General features: G+C 36.1%; 1 protein-coding gene across 3 annotated transcripts in view; it reads left to right on the top strand.

Annotated features, from left to right (window-relative positions):
• Positions 1-18381, top strand: part of LOC127987227 (uncharacterized) — a 50282-nt gene extending 31901 nt beyond the window's left edge. Inside the window, exons 2-6 of one of the 3 annotated variants that reach the window (XM_052589506.1) lie at positions 7710-7832; positions 11673-11990; positions 16767-17075; positions 17675-17782; positions 18021-18381. In XM_052589506.1, coding sequence (XP_052445466.1) covers positions 7826-7832; positions 11673-11990; positions 16767-17075; positions 17675-17782; positions 18021-18076 — 798 coding nt within the window. In that variant the 5' untranslated portion in view covers positions 7710-7825 and the 3' untranslated portion in view covers positions 18077-18381. Of the gene's footprint in view, positions 1-7709; positions 7833-10848; positions 11043-11672; positions 11991-16766; positions 17076-17674; positions 17783-18020 lie in introns of those variants that run through there. The other 2 variants (XM_052589505.1, XM_052589507.1) reach the window with 2 other exon arrangements.
• Positions 18382-25365: the final 6984 nt, after the last annotated feature.

The raw sequence follows: 25365 nt of genomic DNA, 5'->3' as shown, positions 1-25365 counted from the left end.
CCGTTGTGAAGTTTGCAGAGGATTACCGAAGATTCTTATGAGTGAGTTGACAATACTGTGTAAGCCTGTATGTAGCTACTGAAAATATACGTATTATGACTGTTATTCATTTACATTTTCTAAAAATAAAATTGATAACTCTAACGTGGAAGGTATAATAAAATCAAAGCAATGTGTTGATGTTATACCATCCATGTTAGAGTCTAATGTTAAATTCTAGGCACTTGTTAGTCTAATCACATGTCTGTATGTATTAAAGATAACAATACATCTGCAGGTTTCAGTCTGACTCTCAAACAGAACTGATACTGTGTTGTTTAGCTTTCATGCTGTATCATGCATGTAAATTATTCGATTTTTGCATCAGTATTTGTGTCAAGTTCAGATGTGTCTCTGTGGACTCCCAGTGATCTGTAAAAAAAAACGTATTTAGAATTTAGAACCTTTTATATTTATATTTACATTATATTAATGATTTTTATACTCTTATCATCCCCTAAACCTAACTATCACCGAAATCTTTTTACATATATTTTCAGAAACATAATTTATTGTAATTTAAAAAGCTATTATGCTCATGGGGATACATTTTACACAGGTCATTCATTTAAACTATTACTAAACATCTGGTTTGTGGGAATACTGCATATAGGCTTAAAGTTGCAGTAGGGAACTTTTGACGCTCTAGCGGTTAATAAACAGAACTGCTTGCGTCTTGCGGAAGAACATTGTAGCCGGAACTACTTCTCTCGGTTTGTGTCTATGAAGAATCACAAAGGTACTGGGTTACTCCGCCGCGGTACCCCCGAAGCAATCTAAAATAGTCCGAATATAAACACTTATTATAGATGTACCCTAGTGATTCACGAAAATGGATTCGTGGTGTACTCGCTTATTATGTTCATTTTTCTACATTTTGAACACAAACAAAGTTACGGACTGCAGCTCTGATTGGTGGTTTTTACCGGAACGATGGATTTCTGCAAATGGCAATAGGACCACTTGGAGGAGCCAGAGGAGCCTTGATTTTTTCACAGATTATCTGTCTCATATTCTACTGTCAGGACATAATGACAGGTTTAATAAATATGTAAAAAATATATTTTTTTCAAAAGTTACCTACAGCACCTTTAATGATTTTTATTGTAAAAGAAAACCCTGGTTAGAAATGGTATTCTATAAACCAAAAAACATGGTTACTACACTTTTAATCAAATAAAGAAGTGAAGTCTGCACACTGAGAACTACTGCTCCAGAGGAATTTAATTAAGCTCAAGCTTCATGCTTCATGCTTTATTTGATTATATTATTTAGTTGTCTTGCACCTGCATCCTATTAGGATGTTTGGGATGAGCACACCATTTTTGTGTTATTGAGTCTTACTACACTTTTAATCTAATAAACCATGGTCAATTTCTGTCAAGTTTACCTTATACTCTTTGGAGAAGATTTCACATTATGATTTTATTTTAGTAATAAGTACTTTAGTAAATATTTTGTGGAGAAATTTAATTATCTTGGTTATTAGATTTAGAAATGCATCTGTTGTGTGGTTGTTGTTGTTTTCAACTAGTGAACATTATTAATCACCCTATTTTGAGCAATAGTCTGGATACTTGGCAGCTCTACTCTATGAAGATTTGGGACTATCCTAATAAGCATTTGATTGAAACACACATAAATTAAATGTGGAATATCATCCTTGATAGCACACTTAACTCATGGAGACATCTACTTGAAGTCAGCATTTACATCTGCAGACATCTTTTTTAGATTGTTTGCAGACGTTTCATATCAGATGTCAAATAGACATCTAGAACACGTACAGTATTTAAGATGGTCATGAGTTAAAATGTAAGTACTTGAATGTCTGTACACAGCAGATGCTTTCCAGATGAAGTGCTCTGTAACAGAAATCTTGGCAAGATGTCTGTTAGATGTAAATACAGACATCAGTCTGATAGAGGACACCGCTGCATGCTATTGTGCCACGGCACGTTTACATTTGTTATAATAAGAATGTTGACTCTTTATAACATTATTTAATTGAAAGTGAAACTTGCTGTATTTTTCTCTTAGTACATCTCCTTTCGTGTCACCATGTTAAGATGACTGTGCCAAGTATCTCTGGAATGTGGAACTTGTGCAATGAGTTCCGCAAATTGTAGGCTGAGAACTGAATGCAGAAGAACACGTAAATAGAACTGTTTAGTCCTGTTTTTTTTGTTTTTTACTTGAATGATTCTTCAAATCATGTCATACTTTTGACTAGTAGGCCTAAGGTGTAATAAAAACACACACACAAAAAATAAAATAATCTTTTTTTTTTTTTCTCAAATAAAGTAATTTTTACATTTCAAAATAATGATATAAGATTTGCATAATATTACCTCTATCTAAAATGTATCTTTCTCGGGTGGCATTTTAAATAGTAGGGGCAGCTCTTCTAAATTTAGCTATATTTAAACAGTTTTTGATCCACACAGCTCTAAAATGTAATTGATTAACATGCTTATTATTTAGCTGAAGTGATGCAGAGTCCAATTAATTTCCGTAAACTGGTTCTTTCAGACAGTTCATTTCAAAAAACGATTTATTGGTTCTAATATTGTCATGCAATGATGTCACTACATATAACACAATGTGATATTATGTTAAGGGAGCATTCGAATAAAGCAATTTGTGTAAACATATATTGACTTTTATTCAATAAAGAGCCAGTAAGATGAAAATTCTAAGCCAAGGTTAAAAAAGGTTAAAAAAACATTGTCATTTTGTCAAAATATCATTTTAAAATTACCTCAATTCTCAGAGATCCCCAAACGGTTCGCGCGAAGCTGTTCAAAAGATTCAGTTTCCTTAAACCCCACCTTTCGGTAGCATACTGTGTTCTGATTGGTCAACTGACATAGTCAGTTTTGATTGGATGTTCCGCACACACCTTCACGGTAAACAATGCGTTAGCATCTTTTTGGGGTGAATTATGTCTTATTCCTCTCATCGCAAGCAAACAGTAAAATAAAAAACTTGAACAGTCTCGCTGCTTTTTCTTCTGTGTGGGTGTATTCAAGCCGCGCGCTTCAGTTTGAATCAGAATAGCGCGTTCAGCGCGGGGGCGTGGTCACATTAGATATATTGAAGGGAGACGTGAAAAACGGACATCACATTGTTTTCATATGGATTGCTTTATCACAGAATATCTGTTAGCAGCACTTGTTACACTTCATTTTAATGACGTGTTTGTAAATGAAGATCAGCGCAGACAAAGGCTGCAGACAGCACACATACTGATAAGACACTCGGGAGAAAACAAACACATAACTTCATAATCATACTTCGCGTTGTGATTCGGAGATGCTCGTTGGTCTAAATAAAGTTGGTAATGAACCCTCTTTTATGGCCAAACGCTTTGAAAATCCCGCTGTACTCACCGAGATTAGAAAAGCAGTCATCAGTGAAATGTTGTGAACACAACAAAAGGGATTTGTTGTACTGCTCTGGTATTGTGGTAAAAATGAATTTTAGCCATTGGTTCTTCTGATCTTCATTCTTTGGCAGTGAAAATAAAACAAACTTGCCTTTACAATTAAAAACACACTGTCTCCTCGACATGATGCTATCACACCAACCAGAGCATCTGTGTGGGGAGGTGGGGCAGGTCAGAGGTCAGTTTCTCCCAACACGGTAGGCGGAGATTATTATGCAAAGTGTTCTAGTGACGTACATAGAGATGGGCAAAAGATTTGAAATCTATAACGACTCGTTTCAGCGATTCAGAGTCGACTCCTTACTTTAGAAGCCAATAACTTTATAAATCGTGTACTTTTTGGTTTAATTACTTTGCACATTGTTTACACAGATGGACAGCTACATCATACACTGTAATACTGGTAATTTTTGATTTCCCATCTGTGTGGCTCTTTAGGTTAACGGTGTTTGAGGGTCAGTTTCAATCACTCATGCTTTATGGAACATATGACTGGTCAATATTAAATAACATTTAATTGATGCACATACACAGATTTTTTTTTTTTTGTAAGTGTCATAGTAAGTGTAGGCCTATTTTATGCCTCAGACTTGCATTGTATTGTCAACTCTTTCATCAGACTCTTTAGAGGACTTGTTGAACCGGCTCAGTCAGCTGTTTGTCTTGTCATCAACATGGAACTAAACTTCAGTTCCTTTAAATCTTTTTGAATCAGCTCGACTGGTGAGAAAAGACTCAAAAATGCATGTTCACATGAATTGGCATTACTATTTGGCTGATCTACTGTGAGATATGTTCATAACTCAGCCTATTGTCAGCTATGTTCCAGAGAAGAAGTCTCTATGTAGTGGTAGGAAGTAAAAATTGGGGTTACAAACTCTCTAATTACACTGTTTTGTCTTTGGCTTGAATTAATTATTTAAAAAAAAAAAAAAAAAAACTTTTGCATTTAGAAGAATCCAGATTATGACAGGAATGGAAAACATGACCCTCAATCACACATCTTTCACACCTCAAGCATACACATACACACGACCTGACACAAACCACAAACTTCCAGTAACATTGCACGCATGTGTAGGAGTAATGCGGAACAGGCCAAACCAAAGTAAGATCATATAAACATTTATTAGATAAACACATAGCATATGAATTAGTTTTGAGGGTTTAATAGTCAAATGTCAATGCTAAATTGGTTGTACAGCATGGATCGTTGATAAAAGACTTTGCACCACAATGCGGCCTATTTTTTAAAGAGACCATTTGTTTCTGTATATCACATTTGAAGCCCCTCAGAATGACGCCGCTGTTTATTGGGAATTTTGTGTGTGTGTGTGTGGTGTGTGGTGATTCTTCTCTCAAGCCTCAAAATTCAAGATAAGCTAACTGTCTCTGGTAGCAAAGACAATCCTACTGCTGGATCTCATTATTAGAAAAGGTTAAAGATGGTCTTCTAATGCTGATAGGTGCGTATGCCACGTGATCCTCCTCCACATGCTCGTCATCGTTATGTTTCTACAAAAAAAAAAAAAAAAAAAAAAAAAAAACAACATCACATAAGATGGAATATTCACAAAAATGAATTTAGATTCAAATATGAAATTGTGGCCAATAGGACACCAGGGTCACACCCCTACTCTTAACAACAGGTGCGATTAGTCAGAACCTTGGTTTAAGATCTCATCCGAAGGACAGTGACCCACAAAAAAACACAGAATGAGTGTCTCCTCTTTGAGTGGCCTCTCTATCACTTCTTCCCGCCGTAACTTTTTTTTTTTTTCAGGAGGTCTCCCATCCAGATACTGACCAGATTTAACCCTGCTTAGCTTCAGTGAATAACCGGTCTTAGTCTACAGAGTGATACGGCTCCTGAAATGTGAAGAATATTAGATAGTATTAGCTAAATTTGGCATGATTAAGTGGGTCCATAACCCTCTTAGAACAGATCCGTGACCTATTTTTGTGTCATGTGACTTCCTGACTGATTCACAAGAAGAAGTCATGGCCTAGTGGTTAGAGATTTTGGCTCCTAACCCTAGGGTTGTGGGTTTGAGTCTCAGGCTGGCAATACAACAACTTAGGTGCCCTTGCACCAAACCCCCAACCAGTGGCGGATACAGAACGTCATTAATAGGTGGGCCTGGTGAATATACGGAGGGGCCTCGGGTTTTTTAATCTTATACACCTGATTCCTAGGCTCCGTATAATTAGAGCTTTCACACTGTGCGCGGATGCAGTCCGGCGATCTGTTCCATGTGCGGTGCAGTGCAGAGATTGTTTCCGCACCTAGTCTATTTCTGATGTGCTGCAAGCGCTAAATTAAAGTGACAGGCTGACAGTGCATGGTTTGTGGTCAAAATGAACACAGATTGACATGAAAATATAATAATCTCACCATAAGTGCGTTTAATTAAATAAAATGTAGTCATCTCACCATAAATGCATTTAATTAATTATACTCTTTTACACAGTCATCTTTTTTTTACTTTAGGAACTGGGTAAAGCAAGGAAAAATAAAATTTATTTCAACAAAGCGACATAATGAACAACTCTCGTCTCATTCATGGTGGAGGTGAAAAAACAACTTCTTTGTGACATGCAATATTTATTGTATTAAAACTTAAATGCAAAAGAAAAGGCATGATAGTCAGCTGTTTTTGTCAATTGTAAGTTATAATTTGAAATGTTTGCGATTTTAATATAAGTAAACTACATGGTTAAATATTTTACCACTTGTTGAGCAACTTAAATTGTGTTAAAACGTCTATTAAAGAGTGTACATGTACAAAGAGAATCGCGATGCTGACAAACCTTTTTTCTTTTTTTACTTTTTTTAATAAAAGTTTCTGATAACTTCTGGATTTGAAATACAAATAGTGAATATGTATTTGTGGTAGCCTGCAGTTGTGGATCAGTCACGCACTGCACACACGGAGTATGGTTGTTTCGCAGTGTAACAGTGGCGTTATGAGAGAGCGTGTGGCCGGCCCGTGCAGAAAAAAATTCACAAGAGATTCATGACAGAAGAAAACAGGTATGCTATGTGTTATATATTCAGAGAGCAGAGTATTAATTCTTAGTATGGGTCACCATACTTGGGTGTACAGTACAGACCAAAAGTTTGGACACACCTTCTCATTCAAAGAGTTTTCTTTATTTTCATGACTATGAAAATTGTAGATTCACACTGAAGGCACCAAAACTATGAATTTACACATGTAAAATTATATATGGAATTATATACATAACAAAAAAGTGTGAAACAACTGAAAACATGTCATATTGTAGGTTCTTCACAGTGGCCACCTTTTGCTTTGATTACTGCTTTGCACACTCTTGTCATTCTCTTGATGAGCTTCAAGAGGTAGTCACCTGAAATGGTCTTCCAACAGTCTTGAAGGAGTTCCCCGAGAGATGCTTAGCACTTGTTGGCCCTTTTGCCTTCTGTCTGTGGTCCAGCTCACCCCTAAACCATCTGGATTGGGTTCAAGTCCGGTGACTGTGGAGGCCAGGTCATCTGGTGCAGCACCCCATCACTCTCTTTCTTGATCAAATAGCCCTTGATGCCTTCAGTGTGACTCTACAATTTTCATAGTCATCAAAATAAAGAAAACTATTTGAATGAGAAGGTGTGTCCACACTTTTGGTCTGTACTGTATGTCATGTCTCTTTGTCAGAATTTAACTACAGAGAAACACGGGAATAAATAAATAATCTTACCAATTTTGGTGCATCTTGTTTGTGGAAAGTAGGTTCAGCATAAATGATCTCTTCATCACCAGTCTCATCTGTTTCAACAAAATTACCATACGTATTAAACTACAAAAAAATAAAAAACATCAGTCTTAACTAGATCTTTGCATTACTAGTGCAGTCAGCTAAAGTATAATTGCAGTTTTCTGGTACAAGTGTAATCTACATAAATTGCATAAACCTCCTCCAGGAGGGCTACTGTGCAACCCCCAATTAAATACAACTCAACCGCAGGTAATCAAGGTCTTATTAGAAATAATAGAAACTTCCAGGCAATTTTGTTTAGGCAAGTTGGAGCTAAAGTCTGAAGGACACCATCCCTCCAGGCCTAGATCTGAAGACCCCAAACTAAGCCAATTATTACATTTTAGTTATTTCCCATATTAAAAGGCATCCATTCCAAAAAATATGAGCTTTATTAATAAGCTAACACTTGCCTTGTTCATCTGTTTTTCTTTGTTTTCTGCAGATCCAGAAGATCCTAACTGCTACAAACAACAGAGATCCAGAAGCAGCAGAAATAAACACTATCGGAGATATTGAGGCTGGAGGAAATGCTGGAGAGTAAAAGAGAGACAGTCATGAATGTACAGTAAGTGATTGCAACAGAAGACAGAGATCAGATCAGTCACTAAAACACATATATCAGCGCTTCTGTACCTGAACATGTGTGACAGAGTTTGCTGATGTCCAGATGTGTGGTCTGGTTTGTGATGGGATTGTTGATCACACAGCTGTAGCTGTTTTTCTCCTGATATTCCACCTCCAGAGGTAGAGAGAGACTGATGCTGAGATCAGACACACTGATGCTGGACAATAAACTGTTTCCTTTGTACCAGGAGAGAGTCACATGACCCACATTCACCACTGAACACACCAGTGAACAATTCTGCTCTGATGAAGATGTAGATGATGAAGAACATTGTGAAGAGTTACTGATGATGACAGGAACAGGCAGACGAGCTAAAAACATGAGAATAAAGAAACATATGGTTAAATACAAGAAACAGACATGTTTTTGACTTGAGTGGGTGTTAGTCTGACAATAATCCAGAAGTGGTTTCTGTGATCTGAAAATATATACAACTATTAAACACTTTAATATGTAAATACTTGATATATAAAGGATGCTCTCTACCCACAATAGACAGAAACATTGAATGTTTTTGATGAATGTTCCGCTGCAATTATCTCTAGATGATATTCTCCAGCGTGTTGAGATGTGATGTTTGTGATGGTCAGAGATCCAGTTTTATTATCCAGCTTCAGTCTGTCTCTGAATCTCCCGTCAAGAACATCAGATGTGTTGAAGATTCCCGCATCTCTACTGATTTCAGCTATAAGAGTAGTTTCAGCTCCAAATTTCCACTGTATGTCGTCATCATGTATTTCAGTAACATTTGTGTGTAGAAGAATTGAATCTCCCTCCATCACTGACACTGACTCACCAAAAACACCTGAAGAACATGAACATTAGATAAAACATGCTCACTGAACCCACTTAATAAACATGGGGGGGTTGAACTCAGAAGGTTGAACTCGGACATGTTTGAGGTTGTTTGGATGTGCACACCTTTTTGCACCCTTTTCACTGAATCTTAAATCACGTAATGTATATTTTTAGCAATATATTTCCATAGTTTTTGTTGTTCATAAAAAAGAGAAAACACGCACTGATTATTCACTGCTGGGGGCGATTTGAAAGCACCTCAATGGAAAACTTTATAGCCTCCATTTACATTCTCATTATTTTCCACTAAATTTCCCCCAACACGTATTACTTTTCAAACTGTGGAAATCACAGTTTAAAAAAAAAATATATATATATATATATATATATATATATATATATATATATATATATATATATATATATATATATATATATTTTTTACATATATATATATATATATATATATATATATATATATATATATATATATATATATATATATATATATAAATCTATATTAATCCAATAACTGCAAGTTTTCCACGACTATGGAGACCCTGTGAATACAAATAGAAATCACAGACCTGAATTATATCTGTATTAAGCAATACAAATGCCTCTTAAACTTACCAATCTGACACCACCAACACAAACAAAACAAAACATAGTTGTGAAACATCCTCTAATAGCTCAGTAAAGAGTCTGATCTATTAGACAAATAAGACTATACCCCGACTCAAGCTGTTAACCTGGTGTGTGATCCTCCCCCAACACAGCATAAAGACCCTCCTCTGATGCTTTTGTCTTATATAACATACACTAGATTTAAACTGTTTTCAAAACTGGAAAACATTCGTCATTTAAAAATTAGACCACCAGGCATCTCAGGTTTCAGCAGTTCAAACTGAGTCAAACTGAAACGTGTGGTTGGTTTGCTTTAACAAGTAGTTTGACCTGTTGAGTGCATAGCTTGTATATGTTGGGAACTGGGCACAGGTCTGTGGTCGAGGTGAAAGGCTTCTTCCTGTTCTACTATACATACACACATCTAGTCTGAATGATTTATGTGAAAAGTGGACCCTTTACCTTAAAAGTTTCCAGCATTTGGCAACTAAAAATAACCATGTGGAGGCTGTAATGCATGTCTTGAAAGACAAAACACAACAGAAAAAGACAAGACAAAAGCATTAAGCCTCCTTCAATTACTTTCATTGCCTGACCAAAGATGAGGTGTGTGTGACAAATATTCATTTTAACACCATGTTCAGTGTTCCATAAGATGAAGGCATTCATTTTACAGATGAAGGCATGTTGTTTTCTTTTGTTTGGTTGTAAGTTAATCACATAATGCTAAACTGTGAGTTATGCAAACCACTGGAAGACCACAAAATGTTGACATGTTCTGCACAAATATAGGGATATACATTTTTTAATATAAATTATTTAATATAAAGGCTTTTAATATAAACTAATTTTTGTATTATTATTATTATTTTAATAGTATTTTCATTACTATTAAATGTGATATAACTCTATAATTTTCCCATCATTTCATGATGTCTATGCTCTTTAGTCTTAATTAAATATTAAATAACATTACTAATATTAATCAATGCTGGATGCACAAGATGTCTAGAGGCGATTTCTTTTTAAATCACGTGGTTTATGTATAACTACAGATTTCTGAGAAAAGCCCCAGTCACACATTCTTTCACTTTCGATATCATACATGATGTTACACAATAAAATATATAAATAATAGAAATAAAACAATACTTATCTTTAAAAAAAAAAAAAAAAAAAAAAACACGAAAGCTTTCCTATGACTGACCCAGGAGACGATGAAGCCCCGAGATTGGTGAAAACATTGCCATCTGGGGGTTAGTTAACATTGATAATAATAATAATAATAATAATAATAATAATAATAATAATAATAATAATGCTAAAAGCTCCGTCAGATGAATCAGCCACACACTCCCTAAATAAACGGATTTATCTATTAAAGTGTGTCTCTAAATGATAGCATGAAATAATATAATTTAATATGATGTAATGGATAATGGATAAACAATGTAGCCTACGGAAATGTGTCTACATGGCAAGCTACTTCCCTGAAATAGTTGGGTTTCTCCCAAGCCTGGGGATACTTCACACGCTTATCGCACAAGTGAGTTTTGATTTGTTGGCGATCACGTGACTATTGGGATTTTTACTATGCACGGTCGGATATGGAGCATCACTAACGAGTTTGCTGCGTGATCGAGGTTTCATTTATCTCATGAAAAAAGGTGGCACAAATGAAGTTTCTCTTTATTTTACTGACAACGTGTGGTTTACTATACTACGGTAAGGCTACAACATTTCATTTTCACTTTACTAGTCGGTTAATACTCGAGGCAAAAATGTTTATTGTATCTGCTCTTATGTTGATAAGACATTGAAGTTTTCATTGTTTTAAACGAAGACACGTTGTTACACGCTAATACGTTACAGAGACAGAAACCGAAATAAATGGCAAACATGTTTTGAAATGATAAGGTCAGGTGATGTTGTAAAAAAAAAAAAAACTTTTCTAAAGTAACATTTGAGATGATGCTGTTGTGTCATACATTGCACACAATATGTAATTACCTTCCATACAATGTGAGTTTGTTTTTGTAGATCAATTAATTTACTGTTTGTTCACGTCATATTGTGTTTTGAATGTGTATGAATAAATATATATGATATATATGATTTACAGGCAAATGAGTATTTAAAACACTTTATTTAATGTATTTAATTTATAATGTGTGTGTGTGTGTGTGTGTGTGTGTGTATATATATATATATATATATATATATATATATATATATATATATATATATATATATATATTGAAACAGTTGTAACAATATGTGGAAATATCGTTGAATACTGAAACAGCACCAATATCCTAGAAATAATCCATAATTAACTGTTTGTTTCTCCTTCAGGTGTGTTTGGTGTTGAAGAAATTACAATGTCTGTGAGAGAAGAAGATGTTGTCACTCTACACACTGGTGTTAAGACAAATCATCGAGACCGAATTAGATGGTATTATAAAGACATTCGCATCGCTCAGATCACTGGAGATCTCATTAAGACCTGTAAAGACGTTCAGTGTAAAGAGAGATTCAGAGACAGACTGAAGCTGGACAATCAGACTGGATCTCTGACCATCACAAGTATGATAACCTCTGATGCTGGACTTTATAAACTGAAGATTTTAGGCAACCCCAGCAGTGAAAAGATCTTCAATGTTACTGTTCATGGTGAGGCATTTAACAAATGTTTAAAAGCAGACCATATTTGTTTAAATCACAACTTTAATGTGTTGATTGTAATTATGGCAGATGCTATAGAATGCAGTAGATTATTATCCCGTCTGGTAAGAAAAAAAGACGCCAAACAATTAGTACTAACCCTTTTTTCCTAAACACACACCAGATACTATAAAAAATAATACAACACCTTGGAATTTAAAGGGTTAGTTCAACCAAAAATGAACATTCTGACATTAATTACTCTCCCTCATGTCATTCCAAACCCGTGAGACCTCCCATTGACAGCAATGTAATTATCACGATCAAGATCCAGAAACATAGCAAGGACATCAGAGGCTCGGTAATTCTCGAAGCTTCCTGAAATTAAGGTTGAACCCCTGATGTCACCTGGATTACTTTACTTTATGTCCTTACTATATTTCTGGAACTTGATCATGGTAGTACCTTTGCTGTCTATGGGAGGGTCAGAGAGCTCTCAGAATTCATCAAAAAATCTAGTCTGAAGGGTACATTTTTATTGAGCTAGACTTTCGTATAATATAACCTATTACTTTATATAAAAATTGTATTCTAATATTAACAGAGCAAATATGAATCCTCAGATATCAACTCCTCTTGCCAAATGTTTTTTGAGAGATTAATTCCAATGTCATCCTCCAATGCTAATTTTAGGTGATCTGACGATGACAATTCTTATGCCAATACAAGTGAAAGTAGTCAAAAGCAGTGGATTTACGATCTACATATAAACCCTTCACTGTGGTCAGTCGTTTGTGTCTCTACAATGAAAATACCTTAACAGACTTACCTGGCAGAAAATTATGATTGTCACAAATAGGCAAGTATACTGGATAACAGGTAATATTCATAGGAGTTTGTATTTGATTAAAAATGAACCCTGATTTTTTGGGATCGAGTTGAGTTGAACACAACAAAGTTACATTTTGACTTCTTTACAGAAACTAGCTGTTAGGTGTAAAAGAATAATGAGGCAAATATGTGGGTATGTTCTGAAACGGGGCTTTGTCTGGTTTAGGAAGTTATCACAGTGAAATAGCTTAGTAATTAGATCTGAAATGAATATGGGGGACATTCTCTCTTCTCCTTCACTTACAGTACATCCACAAATTTGAGATTCAACCAACGAGATTGTCCCTCTAAGTTGTTCACTTTAGAGAGATGTATTCACCACACATCTTTTTAACCCCTCTGAGGTGTGAATCCACTCTATTCAAAGTAATGTCTACTTTGGTTGCCGCGTTTTTGCCAAGTAAGACATGTTCCTGGATCAACATTATTGTCCAAAAATATAGACTTAACCCAATCCCTACCTCTAAACTTAAACCTACCCATAATTTATTCCTAAAATCAGTGGGAAATGATAGCTGATTAACAAGGGTGTAGAAGCACCTAAACCTGATTGTAAGCTTAAAACAGTTATTTCCTGAAAGGTATCCCTCAATTCTGATTGGCTGATAGGAATTTATTCCAGGAACATGCTGTACATGTAAAATCACGTTCACCATCTACTTCGACCATTTTTCATTTGATGCCGATCTCTTTTAACTGCATTTAGCCAATACAAATTCCAATGCATATACATGTCATATTTTCCTCTGTGAGCTTTTTCAAACCAGTCGCAAGTATAATGTTGTTCCAATTTAACAGTGGAACTGGATAACATACAGGTGAATCCTCCTTGATAGCTCAGTATCTCTTGAAGACTTTTTCAGTGTCATATTGTGGGCTTAGTAAAATTAGGTTAATAGCCTTGTATCTACATAAAGGAGGAAAGGAAGGCCAGGCCCCTGAGGAGGAAGTAAGCCTGGGGACCAAGGTGGAGCAAGCAATGTGGAACACCATACTGGAGCCAACAGAGCTGGGGGCTAGAGTCGAGCCTGTAACCAGGATGAAACTGGTAGTTCAGGGAACTTGGGTGAAGCCAGTAGGGCAGGGGCAATGGCAGAGTAGATGTATCAGAAGACCACAAAGGTAAGGCAATACTGGAGACCCCCAGAGCAGATATCCTACAGATGTATATGTAAACCAACAAGTTGGAGCAGAAGGCAACCAATATGAAGCTAATGGTGCAGGATACCACCAAGGTGGAGCAGAAGGAGCAGGGGATCACCAAGGCAGAGCAGGTGAATACATAGACCACTAAGACGGAGCAGAAAAGGTGGAGGTGATGGTGCTGCAGACCATGGTGGGACTGGCAGGGCTGAAGACTACAATGGTGCTAACAGAGCCAAAGATCTCAGCAGAGCTGGACACAGAGACCTGTAGAAGAAGAAGGTTACAGAATTATTAAATAATAAAATAAAAAAATGCAAAACTGAGGAAGTTTATGCTAGGTATTGTAGTTACATTTTCAAAGTTATGCTAACAATATTCATAAGATAGCAATGGTTAGTAAAAACTATAACAGTAATAATCAATGTTGAATTAATATAAACAACTGATAAAATGATAAACCTCTAACCTATAATGGTGCAGTGTGATATCATTTAACAACGGTCATTCCTCCAAAACTGAGAAAGTATGTTTCACAGTCGTCTACATTTCTGTCTCTTTTAAAGTGTTTAGTGTAATTGTATGTGTATGTTATTATAGCACAATTCTTAACCCAGCCCCAGGCCTCTCTAATTTTCAAACCCTGGGTGCGGCCATGAAGCCAGCTAACCAATCTGAGCCCCCTGCAGATTTCTGAGGAAGGATCCAGGAAGTCAACAAACCATTTTTATGAGAAGAGAAAAGGTGTGTAGAATAAAGGTAAACAGACACTGCCACAACCGGAAGAACTGTGGACAGTAGAATGACCTCTGGCACCAGATTCAGGTGCATATCAATAAATTAGAATGTTGTGGAAAAGTTCATTTATTTCAGTAATTCAACTAAAATTGTGAAACTCATGTATTAAATAAATTCAATGCACACAGAATGAAGTAGTTTAAGTCTTTGGTTCTTTTAATTGTGATGATTTTGTCTGACATTTAACAAAAACCCACCAACTCACTATCTTAACTAATTAGAATATGGTGACATGCTAATCAGCTAATAAACTCAAAACACCTGCAAAGGTTTCATGAGCCTTCAAAATAGTCTCTCAGTTTGGTTCACTAAGATAAACAATAAATGGGGAAGACTGCTGATCTGACAGTTGTCCAAAAGACAATAATTGACACCTTTGACATGGAGGGTAAGCCACAAACATTCATTGCCAAAGAAGCTGGCTGTTCACAGAGTGCTGTGTCCAAGCATGTTAACAGAAAGTTGAGTGGAAGGAAAAAGAGTGGAAGAAAAAGATGCACAACCAACTGAGAGAACCGCACCCTTATGAGGACTGTCAAGTAAAATTGGATTTGAGATTCAAGGATTTGAGTGAATTTCACAAGGAATTGACTGAGGCTGGGGTCAAGGCATCAAGAGCCACCACACAGAGACGTGTCAAGGAATTTGCTGAACCACAGACAACGTCAGAGGCCAATGCTAAGGAGAAGAAGAACTGGACTGTTGCCCAGTGGTCCAAAGTCCTCTTTTCAGATGAGAGCAAGTTTTGTATCTCATTTGGAAACCAAGGTCCTAGAGTCTGGAGGAAGTGTGTAGAAGCTCATAGCCCAAGTTGCTTGAAGTCCAGTCTTAAGTTTCCCCATTCTGTGATGATTTGGGGTGCAATGTCATCTGCTGGAGTTGGTCCATTGTGTTTTTTTTTTTTTTTTTTTTTTTTTTTTTTGAAAACCAAAGTCATTGCACCCATTTACCAAGACATTTTGGAGCACTTCATGCTTCCTTCTGCTGACCAGCTTTTTGAAGATGCTGTGATTTCATTTTCCAGCAGGATTTGGCACCTGCCAAAAGCACCAAAAATTGGTTAAATGACCGTGTTGGTGTGCTTGACTTGCCAGCAAACTCAACAGACCTGAACCCCAGAGAGAATCTATGAGCTACTGTATTGTCAAGAGGAAAAAGAGAAACAAGAGACCAAACAATGCAGATGAGCTGAAGGCCAGTGTCAAAGAAACCTGTGCTTCTATACCACCTCAGCAGTGCCACAAACTGATCACCTCCATGCCACGATGGATTGAGGCAGTAAATAAAGCAAAAGGAGCCCCTACCAAGTATAGAATACATGTACAGTAAATGAACATACTTTCCAGAAGGCCAACAATTCAATTATGTTTTTTTATTATTATTATTGGTCTTATGAATTATTCTAATTTGTTGAGATTTGTTGTGAATTGGTGGGTTTTTGTTTAAATGTGAGCCAAAATCATCACAATTAAAAGAACCAATTTGAGTTTAATTATTGAAATAAATTAACTTTTCCACTACATTCTCATTGAGATGCACCTGTCTTGGGACCACCAGACGTAGAAGCACTAGATCCGCAGTGTGTAATCTGGGATGAGGCTGTGTAATCTGTAATCTGTGGCCATGAGGAGATCCTCCTAAACAAGGATAACAAAATACAAACATGCTAGAAGTCCAGAACAAGGCTGAACTACAATATTTGCAACAGTGAAATCCTGTAGCGTAACACAAGGAACAAGGAATATGCTTTAACATGTCCTTAAACACAAAACAGCCGAAACGGCACAGAAAAAAGCAGCTGTCATCATTTATTTTGCAGTTACTTTTGTTTCTGCGGAATTTCTCAAGATCCAGGAAATTAATACATGCATTTGTCAGCAGTTTGTTGTTGTTGAGCTTCAAAAGGATCCTTATGTCTGCTGTCCATTTGTATTTCTGGTGTTTTTGCTACAGATCAAATAAAGACAGTGCCAGTGATGGAGAGGGAAACAGTGACTTTATGTACTGGTGTAGAAAATCAAGATGATGTGACGATATGTCGTTTTAATGATACTTTCATCGCTGGAATCAATGGATATCCAAATAAGATCTGTACAGATGTACAGGGTAGTGATGAGGGATTCAGAGCCAGACTGAAACTGGACAATCAAACTGGATCACTGATCATCACAAACACCAGATGCACAGATTCTGGACTTTATAAACTACAGATCAACAGCAGCAGCTGCAGTATTATGAGGAGCTTCAATGTTATTGTCAATGGTGAGTATGAGTTAGTCATTCAATGGCTCAGACGTTATTTCTACTGCTCTTTTCAGACCAGTGTCTCAGATTTCTAATGATATTTTCACTGGCTATGATTTCAAGCTATATATTTTTATGCTGGATGATGCTTACAATTTGACCCCATGGTATCATGAAATGTACATGTAAAACTCATTCTCACAGTTTTTGCCAAACCTCATGTAGGTAATGTTAACCCTGCTCAGATTTAAATCGGTGGAATGTGCAACAGTACTTTACAGAAGAGAACATTTTATAAGCAGATGAGGTTCGAAAGCATATGTACATGATCAGTGGATCTGAGATGCCGTTACAATGCAGAACTGTGCTAGAAAGTTAAAATCTTCAGATCAAAAGTTCTGTAATAAATATGCATTTCCTTACCATGTTTATTTTCCTTTTTCAACTAAAAGAAATTAGCTATTCAGTTGTGATTGTAATTTCTTTTTAAGTCATCATGTATGAAGTATAATGTTCTATTTTATCGTCGTTCACATTTACTCTGTATTAGATTTGCTGATGATTTATACTATTTGTTATTGATCAGATTAATGACAGACTCCTTCCATTCACTACAGATTCACATTTAGAAACTCCAGCAATGGATCTAATTGTACGTAGGTTAACAGTTTTTGGTGCAGTCATACTGGTGCTGACCGTGGCTGTTGCGTTTGGAGTGAAACACTGTGAGTTCTCTTTGTTTCTGTGATTAAAAACCGGCAAAGCAAATTCAGCTTCAAAACATAAGATTAGGACGGACAAAGTATTAGTTAAATAAGTGATTTTCTTTGAAATAACTTTTGTTTGTTACTATGTTTTGTTTTGTTTTCATTCCTTTAACCGATTCAGAACCCTGCTGTTATGCAACATTTATTTATGGGCAATTGGTCACAGCCAAAGATCCTTTTCTTGTGTGTATTTCAGGTTCCACTGTCAGAAGAAGAAGTCATTTAAAGAAGATAAACATGAATTTGCTGTGAGGAACATTATTTTAACCTCTAAGGTGAATCTAATCTAGTCATTCATGACCACAAATGTAGCTCGCACAGAATATTTCAAATAGTATTTGCTATAAATCACAGAGGTTTTTATTTTTTTAAGACCATTACTGATCTTACTTTTGATTAAAAAAAAAAAAAAAATTGTGTGACTTTACTAGACCATGTCATTTAAGTGTTTAACAGTAATGACAGATTGGGTCAACAACTTTCAGCCCAAAAATTCACCTAAACTGTCCCAAAAATCTGTATTGTATTATATTGTATGCAATAAAGATTTATACGAACCATTTTATCTCTTTAAAATACAACGATGACAAAAATGTTTTCTTTAACATTCCTTTTCTGGATTTATTTTCTTATGTTCATTGTAAACATAAATTTAAGGGTAGGACTTAAAGGGTAAGTTCACCCAAAAATGAAAATTATGTCATTAATAACTCACCCTTATGCTGTTCCAAACATGTTTAGATTTAGTCCGAGAGCTCTCAGTCCCTCCATTGAAGCTGTGTGTACGGTATACTGTCCATGTCCAGAAAGGTAAGAAAAACATCATCAAAGTAGTCCATGTGACATCAGAGGGTCAGTTAGAATTTTTTGAAGCATCGAAAATACATTTTGGTCCAAAAATAGCAAAAACGACAACTTTATTCAGCATTGTCTTCTCTTCCGTGTCTGTTGTGAGAGAGAGTTCAAATCAAAGCAGCTGGATTTCCGGTTCGCGAACGAATCATTCAGTTCACCAAATCGAACTGAATTGTTTTAATTGGTTCGCATCTCTAATACGCATTAATCCACAAATGACTTAAGATGTTAACTTTTTTTTAATGTGGATGACACTCCCTCTGAGTTCAAACAAACCAATATCCCGGAGTAATGCATGCACTCAAACAGTACACTGACTGAACTGCTGTGATGAACACCGAGCCGAGCCAGATAACGAACAACAGACTGACTCGTTCACGAGTCAAGAACCGGTTGCAAATGTTCCGGGTAATTTCAGTGGAAACGTGGCAAAAGTTAGTGTAGTTCCTATAGTTGCAGCTTGTGGCAAATCATCTCTGATGTATACTTCACCTTATATTGCCATAGAGTTAAATACAAATATTCTTCTAGCTCCTATTAAGACTTCAACCGTTTTAATAGTGGAAATATTCTTTTTTATCATTAAAAATGTATATCTAGTTGTCTGACGTTATGTATGTAAAAAATGTATTTTTAAATATTGCAGCAATTTGCATACCTCTAGCAATTCTTTTTTATTTTACATCCCTTCAACCACAACACCAAACAATGACTTTTTGTTAACAGAGTTCCTTAATCAAGTGTCTTGTATAAGCAAAAGATGAAGTAAGAAAATCCTTTAAATTATTTTTGAGCTGTTTTAATTATACAGAATCACATCTTATGCCAGAAGGTGAAGCTAATCTTGGAAAGGTAAATTGTTAGTACACTAGATGGCGCCCTATTATAGTATGCATACTAACTGCAGTATAGACACTTTATATTGATGAAGTAAGATAATAATTTTTTTCCTCCTAAAAATAACAATAGAACAAGATTAATAAATGAATTTTCATTTCAAAATGATATTGCAGACTGTTTGTTGGGGCAGACTGACTTCATGTTTCTGTTTCTTAATAAGGTGCACAGTAATTTAGCTGTTTGTATAATAAAATAAAATGAAATAATAAAACTGAAACTGAAAAGCACATGAAACAGAGCAACACATTACACACTGATCATAAACAAGACCAGACAAACAACTAACGAAACGAAGTTCTTAAATGCACAGAAGGATAATTAATTGAATCAGAACAGATGAGAGCTAATCAATTAACTCATGAAAAAACAAGAAAAGCAACTAGAGGAGGGAATCTGGAAACAAAGTCACATGCACGCACACACACACAGTGGAGATTAAAATTAGAGAAGGACCTATAATTTCCTACACTTCAAGGTCACTGCTTAATCCTATTTTAAGTGGTCCTAAAAGGATTATAATGGCAGTTTTAAATTATATTTCATATATTAAATGCATTTTGAAGCACAGCATAAAAACTTAAATGAGATATTTGAAAAAAAGCTCTGATCAAAATGAGAGAATGCTTATGCTGAGTTAACACTGAACAACTATCTGGGGCAGCATTCAGTTGCTAATTTCTCAATTATATGACAAACCCTATTTAACTGGCTTCATTCCTCCCATTTTTACTGAGATTGCAATATGACAGACTGCTTTAAGGTGACTAAAACTATGCAACAGGAGGTTGTCCAGGTCATTTAAAATCTGTGATTTCTCAAATTTTGCAGGTTTACAATGACACTACTTCATTCATATCCGCCAAAAAGGTTGTTCACATAAGACAAATGTGCGAGAAGACATGATAATGCAGAGAGTCTCAATGGGGAATCGGTTCAGCACTGCAGCTGGAATTGCTTGCAGGTTCAGCACTGAACAGGGTAAGGATCTGTCTCAGCATGTTTAAGAAAAGTTGAACAGAAAACACTCTGCAGTGACCAAGCCATTCATCAGCAGAAAGAATTAAAAGGCTAAGCTCACCTTTACTGAGGAGCATGTTGTATGGAGAGAGGAAAACTGGTTCAATTTTCACTTTGGTGATCATTTAATTAATGTGGGTCATATGGGAAACATTTAGTTTGATACCAAGCTGAGTAAAGACTGAAGCCTGAGTGTGTAAAGAAGTCAGTGAGAGGTGCAGCAGGAAGTCTGATGGTTTGGGGGATGTTTTGCTGCAGTAGTAGTTCAGGCTCTTGTACAGCTACATTTCAGTGTGAATGCAAATGTTTATCAGAAGATCTTTCAGCAACATGCAAACAGTAAACAACCAACAACCAAAAGTACCCTATAACCACATTTACACCTTACTATATGCATATTTGTTGAATTAAGTTTAATAAGTTTAACTGTGGACTTGTTGTCTTTGGGTGTTTTTGCACAAATACTTTGTGGAAACTTAAAAAAAACCTGGGCAATATCCTGGGCAGGAATGAAAAAAAAAAATCCACCTACAACACGCTATTCATAGAGAGACTACAGACACCTCATAAACAAACATCAACCACAAACATCCAGCAGTGACACATTCTCATGCACAAACTCCACTCAACAGATACTGATATGTCTTTACAGAATTAAATTAGTATTTTTGACGAATATTTTGCATCTATGGTTTTGCACTTGGAGACTTATGATTAGAAATCCTTTCTGTCAAAAACTCATCACGCAGGATACAATAATTATAACAAAATTAGAAATGTGGCAATGTGTAAAAGACCTTTGAAGCATGTCTTTGGTTGCACAGTAGCATCTGGCTTTCTGACTTCAATGGTTCACATGAAGAATTTCACACAAGTATTTCTAGCCCTTGAGTTTATATGGTCTGCTATGAGGCATCTTGAGCAAAGTGTTCTTGACATCTGACGTCAGTTCTTAACATACTATTGACATAAATTGTGAGGCATTACTTTGCTACCAAATAGTTTTACAGCATGTTTCAGCTAAAATGAAAATGTTCACTTAATTTACATTTTAGGAAAAATGTGTCTCTACCTACACATACTTATATGAGAGTTACTCACATCGAATGTCAATCTTATGGGTTTTACACATATGAACTGATGCGGTGACTAAATACAGATTAAATTATCTTACCAATTGTGCTTTTCTTTTGAGGAAAAATGGCTCGGCATAAGTGATCATTTCTTCACACATCTGTTCAAACTGTTCAAACAATAATAGTTGCATTAAACAGCTACTCAATCATAACTACAGTATATTCGTTTCTTTACAACACGTGTTATTAACAAGATTTTAATTTATGTAATAACAGACAAATAATAAATATATATTTATAACTGCAATGTTTTTACATTTTTTATTGTAATTTTGTCTATTAAAGGGGTCATCTGATGCGATTTCAAGTTGCATAAAGAAGATATCTAAAATTTCCAAAGACTAAAGTCTCAAATCCAAAGAGATTTGTAAAAGTTAAGAGTCAGCTACAACCCTCTAAAACGTGTCTGTCTTCCCTCCCTCCAGGACATTTACAGAACCCATCTCACCCCCAAAGCCCTCTGCATTGCATGTGATCCCACACACCCATCACACAGCTTCTTCAGTCTGCTACCATCAGGGAGGAGACTGCAGAGTCTCCAGACCAGGACCAGCAGACTGTAGGACAGCTTCATCAAGCAGACTGTCAGGAAGCTGAACTCGCTCCCGAACTTGCCCCCTCCCCTTCCCTCTTCTGCCCCAAGCACCACTGAACTATGAACCCCAACCCACCCCCAGATCCCACATTCCCCGCTCCCACAAACATACGATGACATGCACCAGTCACTTTGTGCATCATTGATCTGCTCACTACCTCATTCAGCATGGAAGTGATGTCATACTAACACCTCATCAGTCAGTTAAATCAAATAACTGCTCTTGAGCCCTCTGTCACTTTAATCATACTGAATAAGCTTTTTTTGCAATAAAAATCTTTTTATCTGAACTGTTTGTTCACTTCACTGGTTTGCACTCTATCTGCCATGTGTCTTGAGCTGCTTTAAATTTATTTTTAATTTTATTATATGTCTTTTTTGCATGCCCTTATCGTATAGCTGTATCTTATATTTTATATTTGATCTAGATTTTTAGGCTCTACTGTTAGTGTTATCTGTATGCACCGGGGGTCTGAGAGTAACGCAATTTTGACGTTATGTATGTACTGTACATGTGGAAAAATTGATAATAAAGCAGACTTGACTTGAATTAATGTTAACGTGGCACAATGTAACACAATGCATAAAAACACACTATAAGTCATTATAATCCATTATTATGTCCCCACTGGATGCCACATTTGGCCCGTTTGTAATGTTTTGCGCAAATTTTGTTTTTGTCTTGTCTTGCTTGTGTTCTGACCCGGAAAGGCATCAAAGTATGACAACGGGCATAACATTTCTGTCACACACTTGAAGCATTCACAAAGCACTGGATATCAGGGCTGTCAGAGCACACCTCGGTTTTCAGACTGATGAACTTTGTAAAAATGGATACGTTTCAGAAGGCGGGGCATAGAGGAGAAACAAAAATGTATAGTATGTGGAAAATGTGTTTTTTGAACCCTAAACCGTATAAATACATTTAATTACACCAAATTCATGAAATAATGGTCTTTATAGCAGCATCATATGATCCCTTTAATTGATTAAAATATTTAGATTATATTTTTTCATATTACTTTGCTTAAAAGCATTCTGAATCACTTGCCTTTTCTGTAAATTTTCCTACATTTCTTGGAGATGCAGAACATAACAACTGCAGCTACGATCATCAGAGATCCAGCAGCAGCAGAAATCAACCCTATGTCATATGAAGGTAGTCCATGATCTGTAATGAACAAAATGAGCCATTAGTGTGAGTGAATCTGTCACCTGATCTGCAACAAACACTACCAAACAACAGCATGAAATCAGCTGAAGAAGTCAATGTGAATATCTGCACCAATACTGTATACCTGGACACGGCCAGCAAAGTTCACAAATGTCCAGATGTGTGGTCTGGTTTGTGATGGGATTGTTGATCACACAGCTGTAGCTGTTTTTCTCCTGATATTCCACCTCCAGAGGTAGAGAGAGACTGATGCTGAGATCAGACACACTGATGCTGGACAATAAACTGTTTCCTTTGTACCAGGAGAGAGTCACATGACCCACATTCACCACTGAACACAACAATGAACAATTCTGCTGTGATGATGATGATGATGATGATGAAAGATTTTTTGAAGTACCTCTGGTGAGATCAGGCATGGGCAGACGAGCTAAAAACATGAATGAGCAGAAATATAAGAAGTTAATCTCAATAATCAGCATTGACGGCATAATGGTGAATTACCACAAACAAAGAAAAATGTGACATCCCTTGTTTCCTTTTTAAACTGAAGTAAATTCAGATTATTAATTTAATAAAACAGGAATATGCTTAACAATTTATGTCTTAACTCACCAGAGACAGAGACTGAATGATTTTTTTTTTTTTTTAACTGAATTCTTCTGTTGACAGTTTCACTCCAGTCATCTGTACTTCATAGAGTCCAGCGTGTTGAGTTGTGATGTTTGTGATGGTCAGAGATCCAGTTTGATTATCCAGCTTCAGTCTGTCTCTGAATCTCCCGTCAGGAACATCAGATGTTAAGCAGACTCTATAAACTCCACTGATTTCAGCGATCATATTTTTTTCGGCTCCAAAATTCCACATTATTTCATGTGGAATTTCTTTGTGTATTTCAGTAAGTTGTTTAGAGTAACAGAATCTCCCTCCATCACTGACACTGATTCACCAAACACATCTGATGAATGAACAGATTTAACACAGAATAATATACTATTTTAGGTTTAGAAAGCCTGAAATCAGTTTGTAACGCAGCAAAGACACCAAACAAAATGAAAGTCACCATATTGACAGACAGACGTCTGAGAATCAATAATTTGATCTGTTTTATGTTTTCAAATAAATGTAATTTTACATGATACGTTCCTTGGGTAAACCTTAATTCTGCTATACACCTTCATTCACGAGTTCACCCTTACATCTAATCTGAAGGCGAATAGTAGGCATATTTTGGCATGCTGTCCTGGGGGAGGGGTCCGGGCCCGGAGCACAGCCCGAACCCAAATAACTCCCCCTATCCCCAATTAGGCGTGGGACAGGAGGTAGGAAGACTGGATATATATACGCTTGTATTCTTTTTAAGATGATTAGCTAAACGAGATGCACCTGTGCCAAATTGGATGATTATCTGATAGTGCTTCTTCCGAACTTTGTTAATAAAACCACATATATCATCATATTTTTATATTTGACTTATAAAAGGCTCATTATTTTTCCAGAATGAAAATAAACGAACATGTAAAAATGCATTCGTAACTTACCAATTAGACAACACAAACCGAACAAAACAAGCGTGAGAAACATTTTCTTTTTAATTTGTTTTCTGACAAGTATAGATTTTGCTTGTGGCAATTATTAAAAATATGATTTGTAATCATAAATGTAATGATAAATCTTACAGATTTTAAAAATGATTTCATAATCATTATTTTTTTTTTTGGTAAATAAAGAATATCTGCCATCTCTCAATGAGGGTCTTAAGCATGACACAAGCATCTCAACATCTGAGTCAAATTGAAACCTGGGGTGGTCTCATTTCCTTCAGAAATCTGATTGATCTGTAGACAAGCAGCTCATGCAAGAG

Source organism: Carassius gibelio, chromosome B22 (assembly GCF_023724105.1).
Source record: "Carassius gibelio isolate Cgi1373 ecotype wild population from Czech Republic chromosome B22, carGib1.2-hapl.c, whole genome shotgun sequence".
Classification (NCBI taxonomy): domain Eukaryota; kingdom Metazoa; phylum Chordata; class Actinopteri; order Cypriniformes; family Cyprinidae; genus Carassius; species Carassius gibelio.
The sequence above is the reverse complement of the archived record's forward strand: the minus strand, read 5'-3'. Positions and strand labels throughout refer to the sequence as shown.